The 27,949-nt window shown below is 49.2% G+C and overlaps 1 protein-coding gene across 1 annotated transcript in view; it reads right to left on the bottom strand.

Annotated features, from left to right (window-relative positions):
* Window positions 1–18,725: 18,725 nt before the first annotated feature.
* The window catches only part of CILP2 (cartilage intermediate layer protein 2), a 23,782-nt gene continuing 14,558 nt past the window's right edge, over window positions 18,726–27,949 (bottom strand). The window contains exons 5-8 of the mRNA XM_044453434.1: window positions 27,012–27,326; window positions 25,502–25,610; window positions 22,364–22,521; window positions 18,726–21,112 (exon numbers count right to left, since the gene is read on the bottom strand). Of these exons, the coding sequence (XP_044309369.1) occupies window positions 18,726–21,112; window positions 22,364–22,521; window positions 25,502–25,610; window positions 27,012–27,326 (2,969 nt within the window). The remainder of the gene's footprint in view (window positions 21,113–22,363; window positions 22,522–25,501; window positions 25,611–27,011; window positions 27,327–27,949) is intronic.

Here is a 27,949-nt window from a genome sequence, read left to right as displayed (position 1 = left end):
ATTCCCCTGAACAAAAATTCTGACAAGAATGCGCATGCTGGGAGAAGGCATCCACAAAAGTATGTGTGTGAGAGAGGAAATGCATTTTAAAAGGATTACATAAGAGAAAATTGCTCGCAAAAGCTTTATCTTAGGCAAACATTCATTAAAATGTGTCTGTTGGGAGAAATGGGCACCCAAGAGACACATTAATTTTCATGCTGGATTTCTTTTTAAAAAGTCACACAATTCCTCTTTGTACATAAAGAATAATTCAGCTCTTCCTGTTTGGAAATCAATATACAGCTTTTTCTGTGTATTCTACAACTTTCTGCACCACAGAGACAGTTCTGTGGCAGTCAGTTGATGCAATTTAAAAAACCACTGTTCAAAGTTGTTGTTATGTGTCAACAAGTCTTCTTCAATGGGCAGGAATGCAAAAAAAGAAAAAGAAAAGTTTCCATCCAGAATGCAATGCCCAGAAATACCTTTTTTAGCTGGAGACAGACTCCATGTCTGTCAAAACTGAAATACCAGTCACATGCCAGCACTTCTGACTTCGCAATCATCTTTTGCGGGTACATCCAGAGCTTCAGATGGAGACATTTCTGTTGCTATTTCTAGTGCTGAAGTTTGTCACGGTTTCCTCCTCCCAGGGGTCCCATTGCATGCCGAGTGCGGACGGGGAACTGCCAATGCCGTCTTGTGGAAAGCCAAAAGAATTCCAGGTCACTTTTGATTCTGTCCACATCCTGCCTCCTGGTGGAGGATGTTTATACCAGGAGGCAGAAAATATCAAGTCTTATGGGTATTAACCAGCCTGCTAAAAGCATCAGAATAGAAGATGCAGCTTGGGCTGAACTTTGAGGTGAATCCAGGGCCCTACAGCTTAGAACACTCCCAAATAGCTGCTCAGGGCAGCAAACAGTCTGGAGAGAGCAGATGGGCCTGGCATTGGCATTTCCAGCAACAGGACTCGGCTCGTTGCAACAGTCTCATTTTTAAAGCACGCAATGGCCAGGGGTTGGGCAGCTGGACACATCCTTAGTTAGAGATGCTCATTTTATCATTTTGCTTTAAATGTATAGCAAATTCTTCTTCAGTGGGCTTCAAATAAAGGAAGAAATGAACTTTGTTTTATTTATGCAGTGCTTTGGAGGAGTTTAAAAACACAAAATTCAAACACCAAGTGTTCTGTTCTGTTCTGTTCTGTTCTGTTCTGCAGAATGTTATGAAATCAGATGGTGATGCATGAAAGGCCTGGTCTTTGGTCTCCCCCCCACACCCCCACCCCAGTCCCGAGGGTCTCAATTATCAGGAAAAGAGAAGCAACACAGCAGATGCTTCAAACATTTATTTTGTGTGTAATACAATCAACAGTGTAAGTCATACCCCAGAGCAAAGCTGACAAAAAGCAAAAGATCAGGCATAGTCTTTATACAGTACAGATTGGTAAGCAGGTTGGACCACAGATGTTCAGGTGTTCTCCAGTTCCAGTTCAGTAAATCCTGGCTTCCCACACACCTGTGCATTCATTGGTGGGTTTTTATGGCTAGGTGTTTTGCAGGTATATTCCGAGAATTGTGTCTTGTGACATTTGGTATCTTGCTAGATGTCCCTCTGACCTAGCTTGTAGTTGGAATTAGAGAAGGTTTTCTGTCAGCCATGTATCCTTGACATTTGCAGTTTTGCTAGGTATTACCTTCTGGGTATCTAGGTGATTTAATATCTAATTCATTAACTAATCCGTGACCTTAGACATTTAAGCTTTCAGTGATTAATTGATGTATAGGTTTAAACACACAGAGCTGTTCTGAGCAACCTCGTAACAATGGTGACAGCTACCCAGAGGCCTATGGTCCACAATCTGGCCAAGGCTATGATCCACTGGGCCACAGAAACAGTCTGTGTACAGCGCCCGTGCAAGTTGCAGAAAACAAGCAGATGGCTGGCTTTTCTAAGAAATCCCCCCTTTCAGGTCTTTCAGGATCTCATTTCGGTCCTGTGTTCCCTCAGGCGAGCAACACAAAGCAAAGGTGGGATTAGGTCTACCATGACAGACGGGGAAGGCACTCACTGGGCCTTTGAATGCGATTTCAGCACAGAAGCACACAGAATTAGAAAAGAGACAGTATTTCCAGTGTGTTGAAATCTACAAGGTCCAGCGGCGCCTTCGAACATAGTGAAAGTTACCAGCAGCATCTGCAGGTGACAGAACAAAGGCACTTAACAGTATTGCTCCATGGAGGGGACAGCCGTCCAGCTGAGCAGAGGGGGGCTGAGGACTGCCGGCTCCAGGCTCACTGGTAGGAATGGGGATAGAGTGAGACTGCACCTGCCTGTTAGTAACTTTATTTGCGGCTGTTTTTCTGGTCTTTTGTCGCAGGACTACGATATAGGCCACCAACCAGGCGAGGTGGCACAGGGCCTGCATAACCAAGCAGAAGATGAAGACCCTCCTTTTAAGGCACTCCAGTTGACTGGCGAGCCCATCAAAATAGGGTCCTTTCTTGGCCCTCACTAAGTCATCCACAATCTTCCCCAGGTGATCTGCTAGTCCCTGTATAATTTCCCGACGCTCATCTATCCCAAGGCAGCAGTCTGTCCAGCTGTACTTCTGACACACGCTCCTCTCCTCTGCTACCAGAAAATCTAGGGCTACGCGCCGTATGGCCACCCGGAGCTGGGTTTGCTGATCGGCTGCCAATCCCAGAGCCTGGGCAGTCTTCTCAGTCAAGATGTCTACCACGGCCAGCAGCTTGAGCATCCGATTATTCAGATACCCACGGGGCCAAGTGCTTCTGAAAAAGCCCCCATAAAGGGTGGATGGCCTGAGCATCCGTTTAGTCTGATGCCCACGGGGCCGAGTGCGGCTGAAAAAGCCCCCATAAGGGGCGGATGGCCTGAGAATCTGATTAGTCTGATGCCCACGGGGCAGAGTGTCGCTGAAAAAGCCCCCATACCAGTTGGCTGGCCCATAGGTCTGCAGACCTCCTTCGGGTGGCCGCTCCTCCTTTCCCCGCCCCTGGCATCCTCCAGAAGCTATCAGTGTTTCATCCCGAGCTCTCTCCCTCCCAGCCTCTGCTTGTGCTACCCTTTTCTGGATGGTTATAGCTTCCCGACCGAGGAGGGAGACGTGGGATTGTAAGAGGGCAGGATGGCCTTTCCCTGTCCAGTTCTGGGGGAGGACAGAGTAGAAACAGGTCCACACCCCCTCGCAGGAGTGTCCTTTCGCGGCCAGCGAGGTCCTGCCTTCACACAGCTCCCTGTGTTTAATGCTGTAGGGGTCATAGGCTCCGAAGGGCAGCTTTCCCCCTGGGAATTTCCACGCCCCGTTTTCAAAGCAGATGCCAGGTTCATACTCCAGGTACCAACAGCACCATATCCTCCTGCTTCTCAGCTCTGTTTCTGAGCACTGCTGCTGCGTGCTCAAGCTGCTGTTTGACCCCACTGTAGCATTAGGGCATGGGAACCAGGGGCTGGTGAAGTTGGAACAGAGGACGAGCATCTGGGGATGCCTGTTCCCCCAGTTGCCTGCCAGGATGATGCAGGTGCAGGAGCGGCTAAGCCTCACCATGTAGGTGGAAGTGGATGTCTTACTGCAGGAGATGAACCGGGCCCTGCACTGTGCTCCAGCCTGCCATTTACGGAGGGACCCATTGGAGCTCCACCCCACATCAAACTTAGGAGAGGAGGGGTCGGTGGAGCACCAGGCACATGAGTCCCACAGGCCCATACAGACTTTCCAGGGCCAAGAGGGGCCCCCCCGGGGGGGTCCTGGGCAGATCCTGGAAGGGCTAAGATTAAGGGCATTGGATTCCCCCAGGGTAGCATTTTTATTTTCCTCCAGGGGCTTCAACACGGGGACGGGGACGGGCCTAACACCAGCAAGGGATGTGAGCACAAATATGAAGACCACACAGGCATTCATGATTCTTGCTTATGCCTGAACAAAAGCTTTAGTCCATCCAGCGGGGTGACGGTCCAGTTCTTGTCCCTCGGGTCTGTGTTCTCTCTAGCAGGGGCCACCCCTGACGGGCCGGGTCTCTCGTCGGTGCGGGAGTCTGGTTCCTGGGTTGCAGGTGGGTTGAATACCCTTACCCGTCTGTGGTGGGTCCACCTGCCTTGTCCTTCGACTTTGATTGAAGTGTGGGTTGTAAAGACCACGGTATATGGTCCCGTCCACTTTTCCGTCAAGCGCTTGATCAAGACCTTGTCACCTGGCTGAAATGAATGAATCGGTGTTGCACACCTATGCAAGGAAGATAAAACAGGCTGGAGAGCTGCAACACGTTCCCATTGGAAGGACTTTCCTGTGCTCATATTCAAAGGCATTCTCTGACAAACAAGAGGGGAAGCCAAAGAGCAAAAGGTGAGAGCTTTAGTCCCCTTTGGGGCATGCATCTTACCTGGGACTGGACTATCAGTAACTCCTGAGGCGACTTAAGGCAGGTCCCAGTGCATAGTTTTGTTAAGATGGATTTCGAGGTCCAGTTCACGCTTTCTACTCGCCCAGAGGACTCAGGTCTCCATGGTGTATCCACTGGATCCCTAGGGCCCCACCCAATGCCCCCACCCACTTGAGGGGTAAAGGGACTCCCTTGATCCATAGAAAATTTCTGAGGGAGTTGGTACCAGGGCATGACTTCACTGAGGAGCTTCTTTGCAACCTCTCGGGCCGTGTAACTTCTGGTAAGATAGACCTCCGCCCAGGGGGACTCTGCCAAATCCTCGGGAATGGGAACTGAGACAATAGCCTTCCTCCCACGGGGGCAGATATTCTGACATGATAACCAGGTTTGGACACTCCAGTGGGCTTCTGGGTAAAGTCGCCTAGTGACAATAGAGCATGTGAAAAGCTCCCTGGTTTCCTCCCATCCTTCTTCATCGCTTGGCACTCCTGGGTCACCTCAGCATCCTAGAGGCACAACAGGGACCCCCTGGGGCCACGGGGGGCAGGCGTGAGCTGTGAGTTGGCAGTGGGAGTGGGCTCAATCCCCCTCCCCCTCGCTGTTTTTTGGAAGCCGTATCAGCCATTTGGTGGCACCACCTATGCTTGGGATCTGGGCATTTTCCTTTTTATTGAACTGTCATTTTAAGAATTGGGGATTTTAGATGTTTAAGTTAACGACCGCGCCATTATTTATTTATTTATTTGTTTGTTTTATTTATGAATGCGACTTATTCATTTCTTTGCTATTTATTGTTTTAACGCTATAACCGGGTGTACTTTTATCATTGTTGTTGATTTTAAGTTTTGTAAGCCTTCCTGAGACGTCTTATTGCAGAGGACGGGATAAAAATGCTTTAAATGAATGCGCGGCTGCAGCCTCTGTGGGGAGCTGCAGCACCTCGAGCAAGGCGGGCTCTGGCCCCATTGCAGGTATTCTGCCCTCGGGATGCGACGAAGCCCCTCTCGTTCCACAGGGAAGCAGGGGTGTGCATGAAGACATACCTGGGTGCTGTGGCTCTATTTATCCTCCTGGTAGCCATCGCCCGGTCCAGAGTCAAGGTGATCCGGTGGGCTGCTTGCGCAGACAAGCTGGTTGGTAGCTTCTCTGCGCACGCTGTCCCGTTTCAGGTGACTACAGCACACCTGTTGAACTGCTGGCTGTTTCAAATGAAGCTAGGCCATCTACACAGAGGGAGAAATCAGGTTCCTTGAGAGGGGTGTCCATCAGGTCTCCCCCGTGCTGCCTTTACCTGCCGGACCACCCAGGTCCTTTCCAAACCGTGTATACAGCCTTACCAATTGGTCGTTATTTCTGTACTCCAGAGGCACAGTATGTCTGCATCTGTGGATCATCTGAAGCAGAGGAGTTCTTGCATTCTATTCCTCATTGCTTGTTATATTGTGAACCTAGGAAAACTTTTTGACTAGTACACTACCCACCTTCAATGCCTACTCAAGCTCGTGTTCGTGTCCGTCGCTGATGCGAATGTGTCTGCTCTCGCTCCTCTTTTCGCTCTCACAGCTAAAAAGATAAGAGCTAGGGAGCTTTTAAAGGGGACACTGCCTTGAATCACACCTGGTCTGTCTTTTAGTATTATGTTTTAATATGTTTGATTTCTGGTTTTATTTGTTAAACATGTTTGATTTCTGGTTTTATTTGCTAATTCAGTGTTTTACCTTGTTAATTTTTAATGGCTTATGGCTAAATTCAGTACACTGACTGGCTTCAAGGCAATCTGGTTTGGATTCTTTGGGACCGGCAAGAAGCTTGCTGGACTGACGCCAGAAACTGGATGGAAGGAGAGGCTTGGGTTCGGCAGCAGGGCAATCTCATAAGACTGTCGTGAGGGTTTTAAATTCCATTTCCCCCACATCCTAGGATCTGAGGTGCTGCATGAGATGCCCCCACATCCATCTTAGCCCCCCACCCGGGTTATTTATTGTTATGATTTATTTATGTTGTAAGCCATCGTGGAACGTTTGTATAGGACAGGGTAAAAATATTGCAAATACATAAAATAAATAAATCAGGCTGAACACGGCTGTGTCGTCCACCCAGTTCCTTCCAGTGGGCAGGGCAGGGCTGAACGCAGCTCTCCTCTCCTCTCGTCTCTTGTCAGGCAGGTCTCCATCAAGAGCTGGGTGCTCACCAGTTAGGCTGGTGAGTTCAGGCAACCTTTTGGAACAACCTGATTATTTGTCAGTATCCTCCAAGAAGGAGGGATTTTGCTTTTGCATGTTATAGAGATCAGTAGTACTGAATGGCTCAATCACAAGGGGAGGCTGCCTGTCCTTTTCCTCCCTTCCCGGGGGGGGGGGGCAGGGGACTACTGCCTACCAGAACTACAATCGGCTTCTGGGGAGTGGGATCCGGAGGGTCTTCCTGACCTTGATGCATCGGGGCCAATGCCCTGGGAGCCCTCGTGCCACCAGTCTCTGTTCCAGATGTGCCAGTCCCACAGAGGGTCCTGGCACTGCCCTCAGGGATTCTTACCTGGGGGAGGGGGGGTCTAATATACATTGGGGTGTAAAGAACCCAGAGCCTGACTCAGGGCATAACTGGGGGACTCCATGCCTTCCTTGTCCAAAGCAGCTTCCACCCTCTACTCAGCCCCATTGCCTTACAAATCTGCTCCTTACATGTTTGTTTGTTTATTAATTTATTTATTAAAAGCTTTTGTATGCCATCCTTTCTATAAATATCTCAGGATGGCTTACAGGAATTTAAAACAATTTAGAACATCTGTGCCACCAAGGTAGTTTTTCCAGTGTAATCTCCTGCCAATTATCTCTATATGGCTACTAATCCCAGTGACCATCTTGTGTCAGGACAATAAGCAGTAAGCACAGCTTGTATTAACTCCATATTCCGCAACTGTGGCACTATTGGGCAGCACAGAAATAGTTTAAATGGATAAAGAACCCTTCCACTGGCCACCCCACCCCAAAAGTCATCCAGCTATTCTCACAGAAAGCTGTCAGCAGATCCACTCATTCCCATCATCACTGCAGGGAGACACTTGCTTTAAAGACTTAGATGCTCCACTTTCCAAAGCTACAGGGATATCTAGCTCTTTTCGAAAGCCCACTTGCAACGGAAGTACCAGCAGTCCTGGGCTGCCCCTCGCACTGGGTTCCAGTCAAGCTAGAAGGGGTGTTGGAAATGCCACGGAATCAGGGAAATTTTTACTTGGAGAAATAAGAATTCACTTACCCTATTTCAACTGGCATCCCATTCAAGCCAGACAGGGTCTTTCTGGGGTTGGCTCCTGTTGATTGAGGTGCCCAGGAGAAAGTGCAGGAGAAAGTACAGGTGCAGGAGAAAGTACAGAAGATCTGGGGTATTGATGCACGGAGCGCGCTGTGCAATCTGGAGTTGTCTGGGTGTCCCTGTTGGCTGTCCAGAAGGAACTGTTTTCAGAATAGCCTTGGTCTTTTCCCTTGAAGGTTGCAACTATTGGGAAAAAGAGAAAGGAGCACCCAGTAGAGCCTTCAACCGCTTCTGCTGTGTGCAGAACAGGTCAGCAGTGTGAAGCTGACAAAAGGCGAAGGATTGGGCATGTTCTTTATAGATCACAGACTGAGAAGCAGCTCCAACCACGCATGTCCAGATGATCTCCAGTTCCAAGATCAGCCAATCCGGGCTTCCCACGCACCTGTAGAGTCATTACTGGGGTCTTAAGGCTAGGTGTTTTGCAGGTATATTCTGCGAATTAGGTCTTATGACATTTGTGACCTTGCGAGATGTCTCTCTGACCTAGCTTGTAGTTGGAGTTAGTGAAGGTTTTCTGATAACCATGTGCCCTTGGCATTTGCAGTTCTGCTAGGTGTTACTTTCCAAGCGTCTAGGTGTCTTAATTTGGCTTCTAATTTACTAACTGATCTGCAGCCTCAGACATGTAAGGACTTCAGTGATTAATTGATCTACAGAATTAAGCACAAGGGAGACGGAATCAAGAGCTGCTTTCAGCAACCCCATAACTATGGCTGCAGCTACATGGGACCAGAGACCTTCGGTCCATGACATGGGCCACAGCGATGGTCCAGTGGGTGCCAGAAAAGGTCTGTACGGTTTTCCCAGCAAGTTACAGCAAGAAAGCATTGTGTTACAACAGCTGGCTTTTCTAACACTGCTTTGGCATTGCAGGAAATTTAAGGGCCATCCAAAAGTGAAGGCAATAAATCCAGCTGTTGCTGCAGTGCTGGCTAAGGCAGGGTATCCCAGGGTCAGGGACCAAAGGAGGTGACCTGAGGCAGTGGAGACCAAGCCCAAGCCCCTGAAGAGTTTTCAAGGTCTCTGCCCACCAGTTCCCCAGCTGAGCAGAGGAGAGGGAATGCCCTGGAAGGGACCAGAGGGGCTCAGAGAGGAGGATCAGGAGCTCTGTTGCTCTGCTCGGTCTCCAACCCATAGATGAGGCGTTGGGAGAAATGAGCTGCCCAGTTAGAGGGCCTGGGTGGGTCCTGCCACCATGAGCATGGAGAAGGGTTTTACAGAGAAGTGCCTAGTATCATTTAGAGCCTAGGCTCAACAATCATTCTTAGCATGCACAGAGGCTTCCAATCCAGCCTACTAAACGGTCTTTGGTCTTGTTGCTGCAAGGAGCGGTTTGGAGCTTACAGGCAAGAAGGGGAGAGCCAGGCTCAAAACACTATGCAAATCGACACCCTCCAATACTGGTCAGTGGCCAGGAATATTGGAGGAAAGTCAGATACACGAGCTCTTGAGCTCTACAATTCCACCTTGAGTTTCCTGCAAATACGCATTGTTATTATTAGCAAGGAAACCAACACCAAAAGCACTCCGAAAAAAGCACATAAAACCCTTAGCTTTCCCACCTACACATCCAAAAAAAAAAAAAAACTTTGACTAGCCTCCACTTCGTTATCAACAGCTGGAGAACATTTCACAAGCAAATCTACCCTTTTAGAATCCGTAGCTTGTTGTCATGAAGAGTTTTCAGCCACCCCGTCACCAATATTGTACAAATATTACCATGATTTAAGAGGCTGAAGAATCTTGAAAAGAATTTGAGAATGGCTCTTCTTCCCCAAACCAGCCTTGCGGTTAGAAGATTATACTCCAGAGGTTCCAAGCACAAGTCAAGGACCTGATTTATACATATCTTGAAAAGAACATCTAAAAACCAACTGTGAATGGAATTTGCTCACAGTCTGGCTTTTCTCTGTTGAGCTCCGGCAGGACACACAATCTGTTAAGTTTCAGAAGCAGGAATCTTTGCTGAAAAGTATTTCAAGTTCTGTTGAGCTCTTACTGCTACTGTTGCTTCTGTGAAATGGTCTTGCAAACCAAAAAGTGACCAAGATGTGAAAAGGATCGGAGTTCAAGTGGCTGACCTTGACATAGGTTTTGAGAACGCGCGTAATCTCCAGCTTATTGCCTATGGAAGCGTCTGTGGATGCATTCCAAGTTTTTTAGCTCTCCCAAATCTAATCTTATTTCTTACGAAATTTTTGAACAACTCAGAAGCCAGTACGCTGCTAAGCAAAGCGCCACCCCCTTTATTTGGGGTCAGGAGACTTGGCCTTGCAACTCTAATTACTGTTCTTGCAGTCTCATCAGTTTTGCCGTTTGGGAAATCCTGAGCTTTTGCCACCTCCTGCAGCCAACAGGAGCAGTTGTTTTAAGGGAGAAGAGAGCCCACTCCCATGGCAGGCATTTTGTGAGGGTGCTCATGGCCAATTCCAGACCTGCCCCTTGACACAAATAGACCCAACTGCCTTGCAAGGTGGCATACTCTCTGTCCCTAGAGATGTTTCAGCAGTGACTGGAAAGCTGTCTGTTAGAGGAGGTTTAGACTCGATTCCTGGACTGAGCAGGGGGTTGGACTAGGCCTAAAGACCCTTCTGACTCCATGCGCCTGTGAATCATGCTGAAAACACCAGCCCTTGAGCTTAGAGCTGTCCACTGGAATTTCTGAGATCAGAGGGGTTTCAAAGGGATGTGAATTTTTATTTGCCGTCTTCCACCAAGGGCTTCAAGTTCCAGCAACACGGGCCAAGACGCAAGCTATAAAATGCACACACGAGCACACAAGTCTCTTCCTCCTGGGCAAGAAGGAAGACGGATCAGGTTCGACTTTTCACAGCTCATTTTGAGTTGAAGGAGTTCTTTGTTTTCCCTTGTTTGATTGTTTGTCCAGAGGTGGCTCAAAAGGAGCTTTAGTGTCACGCTTTGGCCAGAGCGGCTGGAATTCACTGGCATGAGAGAGGATGTGTACTCTGTCACTATTTTAACATGACATTAATGCGTTCCCTTTATGAATACAAGAATTTGCCTCTAAAATTCCTCTAGTGTTTGCAATAATGGATGGAGGAAAGTTTTCCACAATGCTGTACTTTTAACATGAAAATAATCCATGTTATGAAATGCATTGCTTCATGAATTAAACACCACCCTGAATCAACACAGGTCGCGTCAGCTTGGACAAACAGAAGGCTGACCATGCCAGCCAATCCTAAATGAAATCTTCTCTGTAATTCATTTTTATGGAATGACTATTCCTTAGGAAGCACCAGTGTTACGTGTTCCACTTTCCCTGTAAAATCTAGGTGATGCCAAAGATCAAGCTGAGCTGCCCGTACCATTTGGACACTGGCAAAAGTTGCTCTCTGGCTCTTTTCATGCATCAGTTTTGATCCTGCCCCTTGGAGCAATGGAGGTCAAATTTGCTCAGCTAACTGAGGAGCTGCCACAGAAAGATTGTCTGCTATTATACCTCTCCTTAGTTTTCCCTCTTGGGGCATGGGCTACAGGAGTCGCAACAGAGACACCAGTTCGAGGTGACAGAACTCAAGGCAGGGCCAAGCGCAAGCATTGTCCAAAGCCCTAAAATGAATTCAGACGCCAAGGTACAGGCTGAGGTCAGGAACTAGCTGAATGCGTCCAGCCCAGACCAAGCCAAGAGTCGAGAACCAGGAAGACAAACAGCACACTGCCGGGCGGCTTGGCACAGGGTAACCAGCGGGGCTGAAGACCAGTGACGGTGTGGCAAACAGGGCTAGGAAGAAGGAGAAAGCAGGGTGGGGCGAGGCAACATGGCATGGCAGGATTCAGCCAGACAAGGCAGGACTCAGAGGCTCAAGGAACAGGAGCTGAACTGCAGCTAGCAGGCCATACAGCAAGGCGGAGAGGATCCAGCTGCGCCGAGGTGCAAGGGCAGAGGGAAAAGCTGTTCTTATGTAGCTCTGCCCAGGGCTGCAGCTGGTGCTGCTCAGGAGCCTGAGAGTTCCAGCAGGGTCTGGGACCAATCCTGCAAACACTGTGGGGAATGTTCCGGTCCTGGGCCCAAGGCAAAGGGGGCTGAGACTGGGATGAGCCTCGGCAGAATCCATCGCTCCAGCACCATGGACTTCCTCGTGTGCACGGCCCTGGCTTGGAAGGGGAGCCGAGCCGAGAGGAGGTCTGCAAACACTCCCAGAGCGAAGGGGGCTCGCCCTTGGCGGGGGAAGTTCTGTGCCTTGTGCGCACCCAACAAAGGCTGGGTGCTCTCACCCTGGACGGAGGGCTCTGACAACTTGGGCTGGGGGTCAGGCGGTGAGCCCAGGAAACCTGACCTTCCCAACCCCCAGTTGGCTCCCTCCCCTGAAAGCCATGTTGGGGCTCTGCGCAGGCCAGAGTTAGCCTTCTGGGCAGAGATTCTGCACATGTCATGCATGTGTGCATTGGGAAGGGCTTGCTGGTGCCAGAGTGCAGGACACGGAATAATCAGTTCAAGCTGCAGCAAGCCAGATTCAGGCTGGACGTCAGGAAAATGTCCTCACTGTCAGAGCAATGGGGCAGTGGAGCCAGCTGCCTGGGGAGGTGGGGGCTCTCCCACACTGGAGGCATTCAGGGAGAAATTGAATGGCCATCTGAGTGGGAGGGTGTGAACGGCTGCCCTGCAACAGCAGGGGGTGGGCTGGATGGCCTTCCTGGCCCCTTCCAACTCTACTGTTCTGTGGTTCTGTGATTGCCGCTTTGCTCACCCGGGTTGGTTCTGTCATTCCAGCCTAATGTCCTGGTCCAACCCATTCCCCAGATGAAGGGGGATGAGCTGGGCAATCCAAAGGAGCCAGCTGTGCCTCTCAGGCTGGCCTGACTGGGCCTCTGAGCTTCGCATTTTAGGAACATTCAAAAGAAAATGGACAGCCTTCTGATTGGGTTGGTGGCACATGGTGTCCTGCAATAGCAGGGGGATGGATTTGATGGCCTTCATGGCCCCTTCCAACTCTACTGTTCCATGGCTCTATGATTCTGTGCTTGCTGGGAGTGATGAGAGGTGTAGTCCAACATATCAGAAGAAAAGCAGCTTAGGGCAGGCCATTATAAATGGTTATGTCATTAAAGATAGTTTTAAATGGAACCAGCTGCCTAGAAAGATTCTGTGCTCTCTCACACTGGAGACATTCAAGGCCAAACTGGGCAGCTACCAGAATGGAACGGTATAGCTTGGTGTCCTGCAGCAGCAGGGGTTGGACTGGATGACCTTCATGGCCCCTTCCAACTCTACTGTTCCATGGCTCTATGATTGTATGCTTGCTGGGAATGATGAGAGGTGTAGTCCAACTTATCAGAACAACAGCAGCTCAGGGAAGGCCATTATGAATGGTTATGTCATTAAAGAGAGTTTTAAATGGAACCACCTGCCTAGAAAGGTTGTGGGCTCTCTCACACTGGAGACATCCAAGGCCAAACTGGGCAGCTGCCAGAATGGGATGGTATAGCTTGGTGTCCTGCAGCAGCAGGGGTTGGACTGGATGACCTTCCTGGCCCCTTCCAACTCTACTATTCTGTGATTCCTTGATTCTGTGCTTGCCGGGAGTGATGAGAGGTGTAGTCCAACATATCAGAAGAACAGCAGCTTAGGGCAGGCCATTATAAATGGTTATGTCATTAAAGATAGTTTTAAATGGAACCAGCTGCCTAGAAAGATTCTGTGCTCTCTCACACTGGAGACATTCAAGGCCAAACTGGGCAGCTGCCAGAGTGGGGTGGTATAGCTTGGTGTCCTGCAGCAGCAGGGGGTTGGACTGGATGGCCTTCCTGGCCCCCTCCAACTCTACTATTCTATGGTTCTATGCTTCTATGAAACGGGAGCCCTTTCCTAGTGATGCAGCCCCAACTCCCCTTGCTGCTTCCCAGGGCCCTCCCCGCTCCCCCAGTCTCTTCCCTATTTTCCTGACATTCCCGTCTGCAGAGAACAGGAGGAAATTTCTCTCCTTCCAGCTTGAGTAGCCCAGCCAACGTGAGCTGTGCTGGGGTGTCCGGGAGCACTTCAGTGGCACCCGGAAAGGCAGCTGAGGAGAGCAAGAGCCGCAGCTAAGTTCTTGTACATTTGTCTTGGGCTTCATCCATGGGCAAGAGCAAACCAGAGCAAACCATTTGGCGAGCGCGGTGGGGAAGGGGAAGGGGGAATGGAAGGGGTGGTTGCTGAGTGCTTTCCTCCTTTTTATGATCTTTGGGAAGGTGAAAGCAATAATGACAAGCAGCTGAAGCATTTTTCAGGGCCTGCGTTACTCATCATCAGATCTGGAGCCAAAGAACAAACTGAGGGGGAGAGGTGGCTGCAGCCAAGCCACAAGGTCACTTGTAAAACTGACCTCAGGAGAAGCTCAGCTGGGCCAGGAGGAGCGCTCCCTGGGGACTGTGTCCATTCCTACGGCCACAGGTCTCAGGACAAACATAAGCCTGCAAGTCCCGGTCTTCTTGCTGCCTGCAAAGCATTTATCCTAGCTGCCCCCAAGCTGGCTGGGAGATGCTGGGAATACTAGACCAGGTGGGGAAGTCAGGTTTATCCCCAGAGAATGGGTCTCGCTGGCTTTCCTCCAGAGTCATTCTCAGCACAGAAGTAGCCGTTCTGCTTGGAGGAGACCAGAAATGTTATTAATAATAATAATAATAATAATAATAATAATAATAATAATAATATCTTTCCTCTGCACAGCCTGCATCAGATCAGGTTACAGACCCCCATGATCCCCCACCTCCTCACACATCCTCATGTTTAAATATTGCTCTTCTCTCTGCATCCCCGTGTCACTGGCCTCTCATCTCTTGCTGTTGCTCTCCATTCTAAGGCTAAGGGACAGGCAGAAAGAGGTCCAAGCTATGGAATGCTGGTAATTTTGGCCCCCTTTGCCTCTGGCTCCACCCACCCCTGGAATGCACCACCCAAATCCAAAAGTGAAATTCAGCCCTGAAGCTGGAATAGACCTGCTAGGTCAAATCTTGTGCATGCAGGTAGATTTTCCAGATCACTTTCTGGAGGCCCCTGTAAGGAAGAGGATGAGGGGTGTGGCTCACAGGTAAAGCACCTGCTTGCCATGCAGGAAGTCTTGAGTTTCGTCCTCATTGACTCCGGTTAAAGAGAATGTCAGGATGGCCTTGACCTGGCCCACAGCCCTGATTTTGTGCACTCCTGTTTTACAAGGAGCTCCGTCACGTTCCCGGCCAGCCACAAGTCCCCCGGCCAGCCCATTTTCCCTTTATGCCCAGAACTCCTCCTTGGATTGAAAGACCAAACTCTTCTGCTCACACTCCCTGGATGTTCTTCCACAGATGTCCTGCTTCCCTTCTCCTCTGCTGCCCAGAATTGTCACTTATTTTTAGCTTCCCTGATCTGAAGAACTGGAACGGCTTTCCTCTACTTCCAGGCCAGGTCTGGGACAGGAGCAGGTCCAGCGCTACAATCCAGATTCGAATCCACTGATCCGAATGTGCTGGCAAAGTGGCGTTTTCACCCTCCCTTCCCCATGGCAGCCCTTCCGGACCCCTGAAATGCTCCATGGGGCCAGCTGCCCTTGTTGACTGGGGTGAGCAGGGGGGGGTCACAGTGGGGAGAAGAGTCCTCCCAATTCCCCACCACCAAATTAACCTCCTGAGACACACAGATCCTGGACCCAGCCCATTGAGAAAAACAAAGAAATTAAGCGTACAAGCATAGGACACTTTACACTGGGGAAAATGCCACTGCATATTTTGCCACACACACAAACACAAACACAACATAGAGGATACTCATCACCCCAGCAGACACCCCCTCCTCATCCTGTGCTCCCCTGTTCCTCTTCCCAGTTTCCAAGACAGCATGGCCAAGCAAGAAAAATTATCTTACAGCCTGTGGCACTTAGAATCAGCTGCACCATCATTCCAGGCACAAAAACTATCATTCGCCAGCCTGAGAGGGTGTACCCCAAAGATCCGAAATGTATTTATCAGAGCCCTGAATCTTTCCCCCAGAACTCTGAATATCAATCGTGGTATTCCTCTGCCACTTAATTCTTCAGGTGGGGCATGAAAAGGGCCATAATGAAAGTTACCAGCTTCTGTGTGTCTTCTGCATTTTCCCACCCGTTCTCATTGCAACAAAGAGAATTTACTGAATTAGAATAATCTGGGAGTTTGATGCAAATTAATTACAGGCTATAGGTTATCTGATATAACATGGATGGGATTACCTGTCCAGCATTCTGTCAAATTAAATACCCCCCAGTCATACCCTAGAGCCAGTGTGGTGTAGTGGTTAAGAGCATGGGACTGGGACTCAGGCGATCTGGGTTCTAGTCCCCACTCAGCTATGGAGCCAACTGGGTGGCTTTGGGCCAGTCACAGACTCTCAGTCCAACCTACCTCACAGGGTTGTTGTTGTGGGGATAAGATGGAGGAGGAGAATGATGTAAGCTGCCTTGAGCCCTTTGTAGGAAAAAGGCAGGATATAAATCACAATATAAATAAATATAAATAAATTTCAAAACATTTAAATGAATCCTATTCGTGTAGAGATACAAATTAGCATAAGAACATTTTATGCTGATTTTCATCCTGGGCCTTGAGTCTTTTAAGCATTTAGCCATTCACCAATAACGGCTTATGACGTGGTCCTGGGACTCTGACTCTGTTGACTGTTTAGGCTCTTCTTTAAAATTGCAGATATTTTTGGAAAGGTTGAATTCTGAAAAACAGTGAGCAAATGTGTGGCTATGACTTGGATTCCACTGCAGCTCCGACTTCTCCCTTGTTGACACTGTTGGAATTACGCTACTGCAATTGGGAAACTTCCAAAATTTTCCCCCTCCAAACTTCTCCGGGGCCACCACCAAATAGCTCCAGCACTTCCCATGCACAGGGGCAAGGGGGGTGGGGGAGATAAGCATTCACAGCAAGATCCTGTTCTAACAGGGGAAGGGATTACAAAACCCATGTGCCTCAGGGGTTTTACTCATGCAGGACCACATGCTCACTAGTGCAGCAGTGGAACAGGGCAACAAAAGCATAATAAAAGGGCGGGGAAATAGATGCCAATATGAAAATTCAGAAATATTAGGAAATGGGGAAATCCTCATATCTATACCACGAATGATTGAAATGCACTTGTGCATTCCAGATAAGACAGTAAAAAAGCCATTCTGGATATGAGTGTAAAATGAACTAGATGAAGACACTTTTCCTGTGATGTTTTATAAATGTGTTCAATGTGGGGCCCGTGTGTGCAAATCCACAAAGCATCACAGAAAAATAACCTGGAAATAATAATAATATAATAATATATGATAATATTATAAAAATAATAGCATCAATTTCATTTTCTGTGCATGTGAAAATAAGCTGAAGAAGTTGGACACTGTGGGGAACTGGGCATGCATCCATTAAATTAAAATTTAAAAAGAAACTTAGAGCAAAACTTCTTTCAGTCTTCTAGTAGGGAGAGGTTTCTTGGTGATATTTGTGGGGTAGACCTGTAACACCAAATTTGCAGAATCTCTAGCTTGTCGCTGGGTTTTATAACTCCAGAGAAAGATGCTACAGAGAAACAGTTTTAAATCAGGCTGATAGAATTTCCAGAGCAGACTCTGCAGATCTGGTTTGACTATCTTCACCCTCAGGAACATAAAACTCAAAACACACATATTTTGAAATTGGGATTTTCCTTTGTAAAATCCAAACAGACAGATTTGCAAGGGATAATTTCTACATGCAAATCCCAAACACCACCCTCCACACCCACAATATTATTTCAGTTCTATATGTGGAAGAACAATCAGCAAATAATAACACTCTCAGTGCACCCCCCCCCAATAAACATGTACCCCAATTTCGAATTTTCTATGTGCATGTTTTATCTTCCTATATTTTCCTACATTCAATTTCTTCCTGAAATTTGGCATTCTGAATTGCCCATTATCATTTTAGCAGGACCCAGTTGCTTTTTTTTCTGATTTCATTTCATCTTTTTTCATTTCTGATTTCCAAACGTTATACAGGGTGCACCATTGCCCATGTGCAAACTTCTTTTATTTCCTTCACAGTTCCTTCTCCACCATCACCAATGCAGACGTACACAGGTGAACCACTGCAAAAAAACACACTTTGCTGCAAGTGATTATTTCGAGTTGTGTTTTACCAGCTTCCAGCAGCCCAAGTACACACCAGTAGCACGCCCGATAAACAGAAGCTTGATGCAATCCTGTTATAAAATAATATAATTTTAAAATTATAACATCTTGCTGCTCTGCACATCTACACACTGATAATGTAGACAGGAGCAGGAGGGTGAAGGTGCTGGTGTGGGGAATCGATGAACCAATGCATACTCCAAATCTGGAATGGGTTTTATATACCAATTCTAGATAAGCCAGAATTTAAGGGGAGCAAAGGCAGGGTAGAATGAACCAGGGAACCAAAAATGCAATGCGGTGGGTGAAAGAATTTGTTCCCTGGAAAGGGAAAGAAGAAGACAGGTGGTTCAGTGATGGAGCAGTATGAGATTATAGAAGGATCTACCTAATATGGGAGAGAAATTACAAGGAAGGGCAAGGGGACGGTGTTCAGCTGTAGCTTCTCTTTCAGCCCAGGGGCCAAATTCCTTTTCAGAGAAACTCTGGGGGGTTGTTTCCCAGTGGTGGTGGGGGGGGGGGGGTCCAGGTAAAAAAGGATGTGCCGAAAATACCAGCACATTTTAAATTCAAGCTCTGACTGCTGAGACTGAGTCTTAAGAGAAGCATCTCAGCCTTTTACAACGGTGGCCGAGATGCTTCTGCACAGAAGCTGGGAGGCACCTGGAAGGCAGGTGCAGGGGAAGGCAGGGGAAGGGAGTGGGACTACTGAGAACCTGTGATTCGGCACCCCTGGTATATGTGGAGAGGCCAGGGAACTGGGAGATAGCGCCTTCTTGTCCCGAAGGTTTTAGATGCCTGGAGGTGGGGAGATGAAAAACGCCGCAAGGAGATATTCCCCACCAATGTTCATACCATTAGGGAGCTGCAGAAGGTGCTGGGGCACCAAGGAATTTCTCCATCACAGTTGGGATGCGCCCACCCTCCTTCGGCGGCTGGATGCCCGGCGGGCCTGTGAGGTAAGCATGGCCCGCGGCCCCGATGGGTAAGACATGACTTGGGACGGGCCCCGTCGTTGTTCATTCCCACTCATCTCCCGCCGGATCTCCGTCAGTGCCTGTCCCGGAGATTCCAGTAATCGCTGGAAGAAGCTCTTGCGTCCCACGGGCTTCTCCTGGCAGGTGAAAGTCAGGGCCGTGCCCCTGTTGGACTTCATCTCCCGTGAGAATCCATCCGAGGTGCCATCAAAGCACCGGCCGATGGCAATCTCCTTGGCCAGGCGTGGATTCTGGTCTGTCACTGTGTAGATGCCATAATTGTGGCCCAGTGGATCCACTGGAGCCAACATGGAGAAGGCCGACGTGTCATTGTTCTCGACCAAGGGCGGGTGACGGCTCAGGTACTCCTGAAGGTAGCTGTTGACTGCTGTTCGACGACAGCTCCCCTGCGGGATGATGGACACTAAAGTCCTGTCTACCTGCCCTTGGTCAAACAACCTCCCGCTACATTTGAACTCAACACAGGCGGCTGAACTATTATCTATTTCAAGGTCTCGGACGCTACGGGAGTCTCGGAGGCCGTAGAGTTGTCCCCGAGTCCTCGGATGGCTGCCACCCCAGTTTTGGGACCGCAGCAAGAATTCTTGGGGTCCGTTGATTTTCACCTTGATATAGCAGGCCCGGAACTCTTGTGGGTTTGGCCACCAGGAAAGGTAGTCCCGCATCCAGGTGGTCAGGTCGCTCTCCTTAAAGGGCACCACATTATACTCGTATTTGTCATCTTCCACGCGGTAGAACCGGAAATGGTTGGCTGAAGTGGGGGCCTGCTCACAGTCCTTCAGGCTCCGGTAGGGGTAGATTGGCCCATTGGTCTCGTCAATGTTGTTCTGGTTGGGCCGGGCGAGGTTGATCTTGAAGGCTGTCTTCTTGAGGGCAGGGTCTTCGTGGTCCGTCCGTTGGTAGCCCAGCTTGTGGAGGTAAGGCTGGGAAACCCCCACGGCACGGGGGTCCAGCTTCGGGCTGGAGGGCACCGCCTCCAACTCCTCCCCTCCCATGGTTGCCGTGACATAGGCTGTGTAGGCGTCGGCCCGTTCGCCATCACAGAAAGCAGGCAAGCAGGCGCCGTTGGGGCCCGTCACAACGCTATCGAAGCGACCCCACGCCTGAGGGTTGGACGGATAACCAGGCCGGGGCTCCAGATTGATGAGGGTCACAACCACTCCCTCCAGCTGCTCAGTGGGGTTGAACTTCTCATTGATGTAAGTTCGGACCTTGACAAAGCAACGGCGGTTCTCTGGGACATCGAGGTTGAACAGGCGCCGCTCACGGATCTCCAGGTTGCCAACCAGAAAGGTTCTCTCTTCCCGCTTCTTACGGCTGCCCTTCACAAGCTTTAAGGATGTTTCCTCCTCCCAAAGGCCCGTCACAGGGTTCAGGGACCACAGCTTCATTTGCTCGATGTGCTCTGGCATTGTGATGAGCTCAGCATCCATCCTGATTTCCAGACGCCCAGTTTCTAAGCCTTGGTGGGTTTCTTCTTCCCAGAAGTCCACGGAAAACATGCCATAGGTCCGGAGAGGAAGGAGGTCCCCTTCCTCATTGATGAAATTCAGGTCGCTGGAAGCAGCATTCACCAAGGTCAGGTCTCTGGGATCTACAAAAGTAATACTGGCCTGGACTGTCCCGTTGTATACCTGTCCCGTGGTTTTGAAGAAAGACCCTGGTGGGATCACGATCTCTCCTATGGGGACCTCTCCTGTTACCTCTCCCAGCGGGATGATGTTGGTCTCTGTTGGATCCAAGTCAACAGGCTTCTTCCTCCGAATGAGTTTGACTTCTTGGTAGACTGCTCCACCACGTTGGTCAAAAGGAAAGACTTTGACCGCGTCTGCAAACTTCTGCATCCTGTCCACAAACTTGACCACAAGTCTCTGCATCTCAGGAGGCACCTCGATGGTGAAAGTACCTGTGTAACCAGTGAAGCCCAACTTCTGGGCACCCAGGTAGATCTCGCCGAAACGCAGGGGTTCGTTGTCATCCGCTGCAGAAGCTCTCCCCCGGACTAAGATTTTGGGCTGGGTGCAGGAGGTGCACCCGCACTGTGTGACCACCTTGATGGGCAGAACGTAACCTGTGCAGCGGATCTTCCGCACCTCCATGCGCAGTATCCCGCAGCAGCGCTCCATGTGGTCTTGGCATTGCAGCTTATCGGCTAAGTTCCCAGCACAGTGAGCACTGGGGCAGTGACCCACGTTGTAGAAGGAGGACCCCGATTCCTCTTGGATACACTCTTCAGGGAGTTTGATGAGGTATTCCTCTGGCTGAGCTGCGCAGTCTGCGACTCCTGGGTCTAGAACAAGAGAAAAACCAGCCAACCTTAGGGGACATCTGACGGACAGTTTGCGCAGGATCAAGGTCAACAGTGGAGAAAGTGAAGGGACTGGGAGGACCAGATTCTGGAAGTGCTGTGGCAGAAGCTTTCCAGGAGGAGAAGTTCCCAAATCCAACTGCTACTCCTGAGGAGCCAGAACTGCTACAACCACCTTTTTGCATGATATCAGCTTTTTTGGAGTTCTTGGGGGTGTCACTATGGGGCTCTCCTAACAAGCACCTGAGCTCAACATTTAGCATTGAGGATCATGTCCTATTGCCTTTCCACCAGGACTGACCAGGTGTTAGAGCAGGATGACACCTTCCCCATATAGGTGTCTCCTTACAGCATTTTGGGGAGGCAGAGATGGGAGAGGTGAATTAAACTAGACATGAGAAATCATAGAATCATAGAATAGTAGAGTTGGAAGGGGCCATGAAGGCCATCAAGTCCAGCTCCCTGCTGTTTCAGGACACCAAGTCACACCACCCCACTCAGAGGGCTGCCCAGTTTCTTTGAATGTCCCCAGTGTGGGAGAGCCCCCACCTCTCCAGGCAGCTGGTCCCACTCTTGTATTGCTCTGACAGTGAGGGAGCTTTTCCTGCTGTCCAGCCTGAATCTGGGTTGTTGCAAGTTGAGCTGATTATTCCTTGAGCCGCACTCTGGCATCAGCCAGAAGAGATCTTGACCTTCCTCTTTGTGGCAGCCTTTGAGGGACTTCAAGAAGGATACCATGTCCCCCCTCAGTCTTCTCTTCTCAAGGCTGAACATGCCCAGTTCCCTCAGTCTCTCCTCACAGGGCAGTATTTCCAAACTCTGCATCATTTTTGCTGGCCTCCTCTGCACCCTTTCTAATTTATCTGCATCTTTCTTAAATCTTGGTGCCCAGACCTGGACCCAGGATTCCAGGTGAGGTCTGACTAGTGTGGAGTATAGAGGAACTACTACTTCTCATGATTCGCAAGTCATACTTCTGTTAATGCATCCCATAATAGCATTTGCCCCTTTGGCGGCCGCATCGCATTGCTGGCCCAATCTCACATCTCTTGAGTCATCTTAGAATGAGACCGCAAACTGTGCCTGGATTCCAGCACTGAGAGGCAGCCATTGGGAAGATGTGCGTTATCTCTGCCCTGTCCTTCTGCCCATCAAAAGCACATCTCTGCTCCAAACTGCTCTTTGTCCCATTCAGGAAAGCATGCAGCGTATTGAGTCTGAGGTGCCACTCACCCCTCACTCTCAAGTGGGCAATGGAGGATTTGATGGCACCGTGCTCATTGCTAGCTTTGCAGTGGTACTCTCCAGCCTGCTGGGCCTCCAAATTGTGTAGGACTAAGCTGCTGTTGTACTTGAAGGCTTTCCGGTCCAGGAGTGTTCCGTTGTGATACCTGCAAAATAGCAGATGGTGAGCTTATTAAAAAGGGGATTAGAAAAGAACACCTTTCACATTTTCATTTGGAAACTGGCTTTGTGTAAATCAAGGACAACTGGGAGGCGCAATAGGTGCTTTGCTGTTCCTGCCTCATCCCTGGCTTTTGGCCTTCATCTGCTTTATGCTGGCTCTTTTCCTTATCTGTTTGGGACGGCTGGTTTACAAGGTTCCCTCCTGCTGAAAATATGGGGTGTGGGTGTGCCATGCACAGAAAAGACTAGTTGGCTTAGTTGCTCTCCTCCAAAGAACTGTTTGTCCTTAGGTGTGATTTTCTCTTCTGTAAATAAATGGAACATCTACCATCCCTGAGCCTTGTTGACATGTCCAAGGCCTTCCTTTTAAAGGAAAATCTGGCAAAAAAGGGGGTTGCTTATGTGCCTTTGTGTTATGAAATGCCTGCACCCCTTTTTTTCAGGAAGTACCCCAATTGCAAGCCAGGTTACCGTTTGGCATGTGCTGTTACTTTAAGAAGAGGGACCTCATGGCTTCCCCAAGGCGCTGCCAGGGCTCTTGTTTTGCTAGTCAGTAAGAACTGGTCAGGTTAACAACATTGCAATCACCCTCCTTTGCATGCCAAGGCCCAGCACAGCCCCTGTGCCTCAGTGGTCGGTGTGTTAATCTCCTGCAATCAAATGCCATTGTGTTGAGCCCTCCTGCAGGCCTCTCCCCTTCTTCTGACTCCCTTCACCCTATTTTGTCATCAACTACCCAGCTGCTGGGCCCATGTGACTCAGAATCTATAAACACTCTGTGTATGCTCTGAAAGCTTATAGTTGGTGGCAGAGAGCACTATGCGCGCGCGTGCTGTCGTAAGTCGCTGCAGGGAGCCTGGGTGACCTCGCCAATACAAACGCCAGGGTTCAAGGTGATTCAGTCTTCCTGCGGGTCCTGGTAATTCATCCTCGACATTAGTAAAGAGACTCTGACACTACTGTTTAAGGCATGGGTCCTTAAACTACAGCCCGTGGGCTGGATATGGCCTGCCATGCTCATTTATCCGGCTCACCTCAGAGCTTTTGGACTTGCTTGGAAAACGATCTCCAAGCGAGTCCAAAAGCTCTGAGCCAGCACAGGCATTCTTTGAAACTGAGCAGAGCTGGCACACGTGCCAAATTGTAACAGCTCAACTGCACGTGCGCCTCTTCTCCCACCATTGCACACATGTACAGGGTGGGAATACGGAGCGGGAAACAGAAGAGAGGAGGGTGGAAAAGAGAGAGAGAGATGAAAATGCTAAAAAAGGATTGAAGGTAAGAAAAATATAACTTTTTAAATCTATTTTTAATTATGTGAGCCACGTCCCCAGGCTGTGGGCCAAGCTGCAGCCGCCTCGCTGAGCCCGGGGGCGGACAGGCTGAGGTGGAGCTAGGCCAGGGCTCCTTCGCCTCTGCTGCAGCCTTCTCCGAGCAAGTTGTAGCTGCCTTTCCTCCCTCGAAACTGGGGTGGCAGCGAGGACTATAATTTCCATCATGCCCAGCCGGCATGGCCAATGGAAGTTGTAGTCCAACTCATCTGGGCAGTACCAGTTTTGGCAAGGTGGCACTAAAATATGGCAGTCATTAGCTCTGCATCCAAATGCAGCCACTGTGCATTGTGGGAATTGTTCTGGGCTGACTTGCTTCAAATACTACGAGTGGCAGTACCAGTATTTGTCCTTAGTGTTTTTGCTTCATTCTTCGTAAATGCCAGTCGCAGTCCTCAGCTGCATTATGCAAAATACTCCATTTGGTTGTGTTGTAGCTCTGTCCCTTGAATAAGGACATGCGCTTCCACACCTCATCCTGGGCTTCTGCTGCAGCCCAAGGGAGCAGAGCAGACATTTTTAATTTTTTAATTAATTCTTTTAATTTTAATTAATTTTTAATGTGCACTGTGCATAGGAATTCGTTCATATTTTTTTCAAACTATAGTCCACCCACCAACAGTCTGAGGGACAGTGAACTGCCCCCCTGTTTAAAAAGTATGAGGACCCCTGGTTTAAGGTTTCCACTTTAGGGTATTAATATGGATAGATGCTTTTTGGTGCCACCTCGCATCAGGGGGCTAGGCCCCCAGAAAAGTTCATTCAGCACCCATTCTGTTTTCATTTTGCCACCACACAAAAACATTTCTCTTCTGCACCCTTTCTAATAGTTCTAATAATGGATCTTAAGAACTGATCTTAGATGTTTTTAATTTTATTGACATTATTAGTAAATTTGTGGTTGTCTGGCTCATTTTGCCATGATTTAGAATGATCCTGTTAAATTATTATTAGCAATGTATTTATATTTTTATGATGGCTTTTAAGGTTTTGTGCTATATTTCTCATTCTTTCCTGTTGTACGCTGCCTAGAGAGTCTTATTCACTATTTGGCAGCATATAAATATAAATATAATATAGACGGTGCTGGCTTGCACCCCTATTTTTAAGCCCTGAGCATATTCTGTAAGGTCTGGGTAGCCCTGGCTAACGCTGAGACCGCATATTCTGTGCGGTCTGGTAGTGGCCTACCTTACTGGGTTGGCGCTTGGACTGAAAGTGGCCTTTGGATAGTGAACTTGCAGGATTTTGGTGTGTCCAGAATCAGAAATTGTGCAAAGGAGGATGACAGATGCCCAAGCAAGTCCAGCAGAACTGCTCTGGCAGGAAACATTTCTTTTTGGCTGAGACAGAGCTCCGTGCGAGCAGTAAAGCACAGCTTAAGGACAGAGAAGAAAATATCTTAAGAAATCAAAATCAGGAACGGGTCAAGAACCTTGAAAGCTTGCTGACGGACTTGTTTTACCGATAGCCATTAAGTTTTATACGCCAGAGCTAAGATAGCAAGATAAAATGGGGAATTCCCATCTCTCCTTTGCCTTCCTTTTAAATCTTACATCTGTAGTCACGCGTCCCTGTCCTTGCTTTGGAAAATGGGGCCATGGTTACAAATATCCGGTGCGCCATCACTCACCAGAAATATTTTTCTGGCGCAGGAATGCCTTGAGCACCACAACAAAACTTGACTCTTTGCCCAAGTGTCCTCACTTTGGATTCCGGATGGACCACCATGGAAGGTTTCTCTGCCGGAGTTTTAATAAAACAAATACATGTGTATCATGATGATTTTCAAAACATTTACACCCTGCCCAGGAGCACTGAACCTAATCCTGCAGGCTGAACCCTCCAAGGTTCTCCAAGATTACTAGGCCTCCTTATTTACTTAATTTCTGTACCACCCATTAGCCAAAAGAGTTCTTTCTCACTCCCCGTTCACAGGCCCGATCCCCCTTCGCCCAAGTGTTTGAGCACCTCTCCCAAGCTTTAGGTACTACCAATAAAGGTTTGAAATTAAAAAAGAAAACCACTGGCATTTCTAATATTTTTGCCCCACACCCTTGCCTTCTGAACCAGCCTCATTGTGTTACAATTCCTAAGAGTTTCTCTTAAATGGAATTTTGCTCTTGGGCCAAAATAAGTTCAGCCCGGCCCTTCTACAGAGGAAAATATCTCTGGGCCAACAAAGCCAGAACTGGAAAATATTTGTTTTAAGATGCTTTTGTTTTGAGAAAAGAGCCCAATAAATCAAATATTATAGCCTCCGGAACAAAAGATGGAAATCTGAAGGTGAGTGGGGCTGTTCTACCAGCCCTACTGAAATGCTTTTTTTCCCCTCTTCCCTCCCCATGTGTTTGTCCTTGCATGCCACGCCCTTTTAGACTGTAAGGCTGAAAACTATCCAGGAGCTTTTTTTGACTAAGAGGACCAAAGTACAGTAGTACCTCGGCTCACAAACGCCTCAGTTCATAACCAACAAAAATTTCATTAAAATTTTGACTCAGGTTGCGAACTCCACATTGGGTGGCGACTGCGATCACGGCCATCTCCCCACCCCCGCTGAGCTGGGAGATGGCCACGATCCTGCTGTGGGTGGGGGGAGGGAGATGGCCAAGATCGCGCCCCTCTTTCCTGCAGGAGTGCGCCCGTGATTGTCCCCATCTTTCCTGCACATGGACAACTGCATTCTTGGCCATCTCCCCGCCCAGCAGGATCGTGCCCATCTGCCCCCCCGAGCCCGCCCCCCCCCAGCATGCCCACGTTTACGCCCATCTCTCACCCCCCAAGTGTGCCTGCGATTGCACCCGTCTCCCCCCCCCCCAGCGTGCTGGGATGACCGGCACGTGCAGGGATGACGGGCACGATCGCGGTCGTGCTGGGGGGGTGGGGAGAGGGCTGCGATCTTTGTTGTTCTTTGTCACTTTGCTTCGCATTTTTCTGATTAAAAAAAATAGTTACAGAAAGGATTAACCTCATTTACATTGACGCTTATGGGGAAATTGGACTTGGCTCACGACCAATTTGGCTCAGGACCAGAGTCCTGGGACGGATTAAGTTCCCGAGCCGAGGTACCACCGTACTTGAAATGAGTAAGTGAGACCTGCAGAAGTTTCTCCAGGATTCTCCCTCTCTCCCGCAACTCTTACCGGGTCTACGGAGCACGATCTCCACCGTGGAAATCAAAGAGCTGTTGGAGGCCGCAGAGGCACTACCCGGGGCAAAGTGCTTGTGGGTTGCACGTACGCTGGTCCCGTTTCTGACACAGACACCTCGGACTGTGAATTGCCCCCGGAGGTTGCTTCGGGCCAGCAGGGCCTGTGTCCGGTCACCAAGAGAAATCTGGGCATCGGCAAGAGCTGTCCCACCCACACTCCTGACGGTGCCTAGGAGCGTGTGGTTGGGACAGGTGCAGCTGGTACAGTCCTTGCTGGGGATGCCCACATCACAGCGCAGCTGGCAAGCTAGGAACGAAAGCAGATTGAGAAGGAGCACAGAAAAAGCATTTCTGTTACTCAAACTCCGCGCCAGAGGAAGCTGTTCTGCTTAATGCACTTTCTAATCAATTCAGCCTGATCCACATTAATTTGCGCTGCAGAGGCATAGTTTTCTCATGTTCTGAGCCCTCCGTATTTTAGACATGGGCCCTGTCCTATTTCGCACGCTCCCCTCATGTTTGTACTATTGAGGAGAATTTCTAAGAGGAATTAGGGAAGTGGCATGTGCCCAGCTGAAGAATGACTTTGGGTTAAGAGGAAAGGATTCAGGAACCAGCAAGGAGAGGGGCTGGTGGTGTGGAGTAGTGGTGAGGTGTTGCAGGATGGAGCTAGAGATCCCTTGAGCCCCCTAAGCCGGCTTCAGGCAGAGGGTACAAGTCCTCTCATTAGTGCTGAATAAGATTCAGCAGCCCATCTGGTTGAGGTTTGTGCATGGAAGGGGGATGTGAACTATTTAGGACTTTGCTGCAAGCAGAAAAATGGTAATGCTGCAAGGCAGGCAGGCAGGCAGGCAGGCAGGCAGGCAGGCAGGGAGGGAGGGAGGGAGAGAGAGAGAGAGAGAGAGAGAGAGAGAGAGAGAGAGAGAAAGG

This window comes from Varanus komodoensis, unplaced genomic scaffold (assembly GCF_004798865.1).
Source record: "Varanus komodoensis strain SLA01 unplaced genomic scaffold, ASM479886v1 scaffold79, whole genome shotgun sequence".
In the NCBI taxonomy this organism is placed as follows: Eukaryota; Metazoa; Chordata; class Lepidosauria; order Squamata; family Varanidae; genus Varanus; species Varanus komodoensis.
The sequence above is the reverse complement of the archived record's forward strand: the minus strand, read 5'-3'. Positions and strand labels throughout refer to the sequence as shown.